Here is a 7,057-nt window from a genome sequence, read left to right on the forward strand (position 1 = left end):
TGAGGACGGCTTAGGTACGCACGAAGTAAAACCTGTGCCACTGCCAATGATTTACGTTGCGGTGTCTCAGTGGAACCATTCGTCTCTTTCGCGATGACGTAGACTTTTCAAACTGAGCGCGTCACACACAGTATCTGTCACGGCCTGTAATTCACTGGAAACGCAGGTTGATCCCATTCGCAAGTGAGCAGCACCGACTCACCGCTGTCAATGAGGCTGTCAAAAGATTTGGCGACCACGCCGGTTCTTAAGTCTTAATGCACGACTTAAGCCTGGCATGCTTCCTGTGGCCGCGTATCCGCTCGGGCGTGAAGTAAAACGTGCACTCGGCTGGGACCCTGATGAATGTCATTCAAATGAGGGCTTTGAAGTCCGCGTTTTTTTCCAAAATGTTCCGGACCTGCCACCGTCACATTTACCTGAGATTCTCAGTTGTGCTGGCTGTATGACTCGGCACTGCTGAATTCAGATAAGGTGCTTGCTTTATTTACATGAGTTAAATTTCACTCGGCTTATTTAGAATGTTTATATACCAAACTGTCCAGAGCCCCGAAATACTCATAGGTTCTCCTGGAATTACATGTTCGAGAAACAACGCTGCTTTTTGTTTTTAACGAAGCAACGGGTTTGGTTAACATGGTGTGTTTTGGTTTCTATAGAGCTCGCCGTTCTTGCCACGGGTTGTCTGTGCCTTCCATGTCGCCTTACATGCCGGATACACTGCATCAAATGCACTTGGTTCCCGGCAAGGAACATTATATATGATGTAAATATATGTATGTAAGCATTGCCACTAATCGGCCAAACTTAAACTGAACATCATTAGACGGGTAACAACATCAACTTCGGCCCGTTCAAGCCATGTTTTGTGAAGAAATACCGGGGATCGGGACTTGCGGGCATGGGTTAACTACTCGGAACCTCAGATAAAGCTCGCCATCTTGTGACTGATGCCCGTGACACTAGTGAAGGCACATTCAGGAGTGTTCCTCTCTCGGCGGAAGATAGGCATGCAGAAGCGGCACCGTCAGGTGCACCCGTTGTGTACCACTGATGGGCGCGGACAGGGGGCGTCGCTAAGGACGTCTGTCGACTCGACCAGTCCCTGCCGAGCCTCGCCCAGTGCCCAGCACTAGGTGACGGCGTGGGACCTATGACGTATGCCGTAGTGAAGAATGGAGGCTACTTTCCTGTTACAGTCTACCTCTGGTTCACTATGCTAGGGGGGCGGCGTCGGTCTGGTCAGCCGTTCCCTCCTGTCCAGTGGTTTTGTCGCGCCGTTACAGATGTGAGACGTGTGCATCATCTACCTTCTGCCGGCCCTGATACTTAGCTGGAACCTCACTGTCGGCAGAGTTGGGCTAACTGTAGGTACACAGAGATGCGCCGAAACATCGTGTACCTCGCGGGACGTCCTGCGCTCGTCCGATGTGTACCTACCGAACGGTTTGGGTTTGTACCGCATCCATACATGGTTAGGGCCCAAATCCAGGCTTCCTGCAAGATGTCAGGACGATTAACGTTACCTTATATGTACACGAGATGTGCCAGCCTTATTAATCATCGGCATGGTATGGCTTATCCTATTCCGTTGTAGCGGCTTAGTTCCTGGACCGCTGGCTCCAAATCGTGGCTCGCGTTGTTTAACGGTCGCCTGGCATCGGATGATATGTACCTAACCTGCATCCAGCTCGTATGAAGCATGCTGGTTATATCGAACGGTGCGCTGAAGCAGCCTGTCGTGCATCTTCCCGTGCGGTGAGGGAGCGCGTCTCGGTGAGCGGCTCGTGACCGGGCCGTGAGAGCAGCGTCCGCGCCGCCGCGGCCGGGCTGGTCACGTGCTCGCCGGCGACTCGTGACCGGGCCGTGAGAGCAGTGTCCGCGCCGCCGCGGCCCGGCTGGTCACGTGCTTGCCGGCCGGTCGGCAGCCCGCCGGGGATGGGGCCGCGGAGCTCGGCAGATGTCGGTCTAGGTCGCCAGACGTCTGGCGGTCGGACGCTGCGCCGGCCGCCGCCGGAGCGTCGCTCTGGGGCCTGACGGACTCGTCAGCGGGCGTCTGTCGACCGCGCCAGCCTGGCTGACACTACGCCTCAGGTGCTGGTGGACGTGTGATCTTACTCGGTTTGGGGTGCGATTGTGCCGTCGGCGTCTAGAAAACTGTCGAGCGAGATGGGGTCGGTTCAGCGGGGGCTCCGCTGTCTGACTCACTTCTGCAGAAGGCGTGTTCGTGGCCCTTGTAGCCAGCATGTCGGACTTGAGCATCGCTGACGTGTTCTCCATGTAAGACATTAAGACACTGCACCTGAGGGTCTTTTAGAGGTTCTTTTGACATAAACAAGACATTGGCCACCTTGAATCTCATTGCCAGCGTATCACATGACCTTTGGGTAGGTTAAAGTAAAGCACTCTTGGAGCCTTTCATGTATGAGTAAACAAGCCATGTGCGTGTTGTTATTGCATTGTCAATGCAATGGATGCATCGAGTGTATTATTACAGGGACAGGTCATTTAGCGCTGACGGGTCTGTGAAGGTGTATGGTGTAATGAGCATATTGATGATGCCTTTCAACAATCAGCACATTAAGACGAACATGCGAAAAGTTTTAAAACCATATCGGACGTTATTAAATGTCACCGTCATTTATCAGACGCTCCGCGTGTCGCGAGTTTGCGTCTGTTTGACAGGCACGTTGTCGGCGCGGGCCAGCCTCCCGACACGCTCAAACAAATGACCGTTTTATGCTAATGCCACTCGGACATCAGCATACCTGGACCTGGTGCGCCGTCACGACCGGGGCCCGTGTGTGGCATTGGTGTTGTTGGCAACCGCCGGCGGCTACCCCTCCCAGGACGGGCCGACTGCGCCCACCCGCTTTACGGCGCTCCCACCCCTCCCGCCGTTAGTCGGGCGTCACGCCCGCGCCACGGGGCGACGGTCTCGGGGCGCTGTCTTGCCGACGTCAGGGGAGGGGAGGGCTGTCATCGTGCGGCTGCTTGGCGAGCAGAGGCGGGAGTGGGACGAGCTTGACAACAGCCGACGCCATTCGAGTCAGCTCGACCCTGGCACCTATTCCGCAGAGACAACTCTGGGTCCTGACTCGCGGCGGGCGGGGGAAAGTCAGTTGGGTGATTGCCTGGACAAGGTATGACTCTTCGCCATAAACTTTCCGAAAAGCGAGGATTAACGCGGGGGGGGGGCGTAAACGGCGCTTGTCCCCAGGTGGGTCCTCGTTCCACGATCCGTTTATCCAGCCGCCCGCTGTCAGCCTGACCGGGGCACCCCCGTCCGCAGCCCAGCCGAAATACATCGGCCGTCCACCTGACCGGGGCACCCCCGTCCGCAGCCCAGCCGAAATACACCGGCCGTCCGCCTCACCGGGTACCCCTGTCCGCAGCCCAGCCGAAATACATCGGCCGTCCACCTAACCGGGGCACCCCCGTCCGCAGCCCAGCCGAAATACACCGGCCGTCCGCCTCACCGGGTTACCCCTGTCCGCAAGCCCAGCCGAAATACATCGGCCCGTCCACCTAACCGGGGCACCCCCGTCCGCAGCCCAGCCGAAATACACCGGCCGTCCGCCTCACCGGGTACCCCTGTCCGCAGCCCAGCCGAAATACACCGGCCGTCCACCTGACCGGGGCACCCCCGTCCGCAGCCCAGCCGAAATACACCGGCCGTCCGCCTCACCGGGTACCCCTGTCCGCAGCCCAGCCGAAATACATCGGCGAGCTGCGCGGCCATGCTGCCGGCAAGATGTACGCCTACGACAGCAAGTTCGCGTCCACGCTGTACTCGGCGGACGGCGAGCACTGGCAGGTGGCCGGGGCTGCGGACGTGCCGGCCGTCCTGGACCCCGTCATGGTGGTCAAGGGCAGCACGGCCGCCGACACGGTACCCATCGACCAGGGCGGCTGGGAAGGTACGGAGTCGGCTGAGGTCGGACGGTACTGGCACCGGTGCGGTGTGAGGGTGTGGTACGCTGCGGTGCGGTGTGAGGGTGTGGTGCGTTGTGGTACGGTGTGAGGGTGTGGTACGCTGCGGTTGTACTGTCGGCAATCGGTGGTGGGACTATGCCGTTACAAGGTCCAAATAGCAGGGACGGCCCGCAGACAAAACTGGATTGGTATGTGAGTTGTACTCTTCTAAGCCATGACTTGATGCGGTAAGCTTAATTGTATTATGTTAGTGGTCGTCTAATGATGCCGCAGATTGGTTTAAAGGTAAATGGATGTAATTGGTGCACATGCTGTGCCCCTTTCGGGTAAGACGTTGAATGCAAGTGGGTGCCATTAAACACTCCGATAGGCGTTTGCGATATTCCGGGGGAGGTTGCAACTGGCAGGTAATGTGCGACTCCTACTACCGTGAGCTCACTGCGGCGCTGCACAGCTCTCGGCCCAACCGCGTGCTTCTGAATGGGAAAGTGGCGCGACGCAGCTGTCCATATTGATAGCCTGCCTGCTGTGACCTGACTCATGATTAATTCAGAGACTGCACCGTCCGACGCGCGCGCCAGATTGCGTGCTCCTTGTATGGCGGCCCGGAGAAACTGTGCCGCCCGTGGTAAGCGGGCTCTGTACGACGTGCGCCGCGGTGCCGGGCACGCACAGGGCAGGACGCGTACCGCCGGCGCTTCACGTCACCGCCCTCCGTCCGCACACGCACAGGGCAGGACGCGTACTGCCGGCGCTTGACGTCACCGCCCTCCATCCGCACACGCACAGGGCAGGACGCGTACCGCCGGCGCTTGACGTCACCGCCCTCCGTCCGCACACGCACAGGGCAGGACGCGTACTGCCGGCGCTTCACGTCACCGCCCTCCGTCCGCAGGCGACTACTACGGTCTGAAGAAGGCCGGCACCAGCGCCTACCTGGTCAAGTGGAGCAAGTGCTGCGGCAACTAGGAGTCTGCCGTCCAGATGTCCGGCCCCTGAGCAGCTTCGGGATATGACGCGGCAACGCGGGGGACCGCCGCGGACGTGCGCTAGCTTGGAGAGGATGGAGCCTGCGCTCGCCCCGCCTGTCGCCTGGCCGCCGTACTGTGCTGTGAACTTCGAGAGTCACAAGCTAGGCACGACCGCCCGCGCATCGCCGCAAAATACCAACCCACGTGCAATATCCTTATTGATCTCCATTGGCATGCCTGGGATTCGTTTAGTAGCCTCCACGTATCAGTTGCTTTTAACATTTGTTCGCGGTTCGGATCGGTTCCGTTTTGCGCCATAAACGTTGCATTGTACTGACTGAGATGTCAAAACTGTTCTCGGCGGGAGGCGTCAAAAATAGCTGTTTGGTGTTTCATGTGCATCGCTGAAGTAATGGTGCGTTGTGCATCACTTACATGCAGGCTATCATTGCATAGATCCATCATTGATGTCACATGCAAAGGGTGTCCACACTAGGCATAAGGATTTCTTTCAACCGCGTCTTCTGCCCCAAACAAGAATCTCCGGGAAGGATGACAAAACCAGTGCCTTACTGACATTTATCGATTTTTTTTTGTTGGAAAATAAATCTTAATAAATGTTGTCATCTCAGTAAGCAGCATTTTGTTCCCAAACCCTGTGGCGAGATTGTCTGGAATTGCGAGCAGGGTCGCGCATGGGTGGTATGCACGCGGAGAGTGGTTGCAGCACCGCAGTACGCAAATGACGGCAATGGTCATTACCCGGCTGATGGCAAGTGGAGCACGGCCAGCGCGGTGGAGTCGGTGCGGTGCTTGGCGATGGTGTGGCCCGGGACTGCCAGCCAGACCCTCCCCTGTTGTTTCCCGGGCGCTGTCCGGCACCTCACGGAGGGGGCTTCAGTCTGGACCGTCTGCCCAGCCGGCCTTCAGCGCCATGTTCACACATGGCCGCGTCCTGGCCGGCCACGTCCTGACCTGCAAACACGGATAACAGGCAGCATAGATCACCGCCTGGTCAACCTTAAGTCACCGAAGTTTTTAAAAAGAAATTTGAGAGGATTTGGCAAGAGTGACTTTGGTTGAGAATGGTTTTGGAAGGAACCGACAACTGCAGAGAATTTCCAGTGCGAATGTTTTGTCGGGTTTTGAACATATTTTTTAACTGCATTTGCCCTGAATCAAAGAAAAGATCCGAAATTCCGAAGGCACCTCTCTCTAAGAAATAATCCAAAAGGCGCCTTCTAGCCCTACCGCAATTCGAACAGTCGCAATGACGTCATTCTAAACCTTGTATTCTGCTGTAACGCTACGAGCCAGTGTATTGTGCGCAGTAGAATGCACCACCGCATGCTCGTGGCTGATGGAGCAAGCACTTAAGTGAAAGATTCGCAAATTTGGTGTAGCATGAACAGAAAGCTACCTGAAAAGGAGATGCCAAAGGCGAATGATTTGAGTACGCAACAATTTCCATGACCTGAGGTCAAACAATCTTTCGGTACAAGCCCAACCAGTTGCCATGAAAAACGACGAAACGGTCACCATCTGGTGGGTGACCAGCTGAGCCTTTTGATGAATTATCTAATGATCTTGTTATAGATGAGTGACATGAGCATGGCATTTCCAACGCAAACTCACATTTCTGAGCTCACACACTGAGCAAATGGGCCGGTCTCTCAACAACTGGGCTAACGGGGATGGCAAATTTCAACGCTTCAAAGACAGCCGGCTGACTTCGACCGCCAGCTGTCAGTGAAAACTTTATCTAGCTCGTTATAGCAGGCTAGGTTAAACTTACCCGCCACATACTATAACATGCGGTATGAGTGCGCTTCGTATGCTCCATCTACCTGTTTGAATGAAGACTGGAGAGGCATCGAGGTTCGTGCACATTCGGCACCGTCGCCGGGGTTTCCTGTACTCTCCGTGGTATCCCAGCATCGCATCCTGTCACATTTCATTTGATCTCATCACACGAACTCACCATGACATGAGCCTGCTCTGCACGCACTGACGTGAGCTGGGTTTGTGTATATCCATATATATATACATATATATATATATATCTCTCTCTCTCTCTCTCTCCCCTCTCTCTCTCTCTCTCTCTCTCTCTATCTCTCTCTCTCTCTCTCTCCTCTCTCTCTCTCTCTCTC

The 7,057-nt window shown here is 56.0% G+C and overlaps 1 protein-coding gene across 1 annotated transcript in view; it reads left to right on the forward strand.

Annotated features, from left to right (window-relative positions):
• Window positions 1-5,542, forward strand: part of LOC119114528 (uncharacterized) — a 16,988-nt gene extending 11,446 nt beyond the window's left edge. Inside the window, exons 15-16 of the mRNA XM_037238629.1 lie at window positions 3,708-3,920; window positions 4,832-5,542. Coding sequence (XP_037094524.1) covers window positions 3,708-3,920; window positions 4,832-4,905 — 287 coding nt within the window. The 3' untranslated portion in view covers window positions 4,906-5,542. The remainder of the gene's footprint in view (window positions 1-3,707; window positions 3,921-4,831) is intronic.
• The last annotated feature ends 1,515 nt before the right edge of the window (window positions 5,543-7,057 follow it).

This window comes from Pollicipes pollicipes, unplaced genomic scaffold (assembly GCF_011947565.3).
Source record: "Pollicipes pollicipes isolate AB1234 unplaced genomic scaffold, Ppol_2.1 Scaffold_954;HRSCAF=1104_pilon_pilon_pilon, whole genome shotgun sequence".
Lineage (NCBI taxonomy): Eukaryota > Metazoa > Arthropoda > Thecostraca > Pollicipedomorpha > Pollicipedidae > Pollicipes > Pollicipes pollicipes.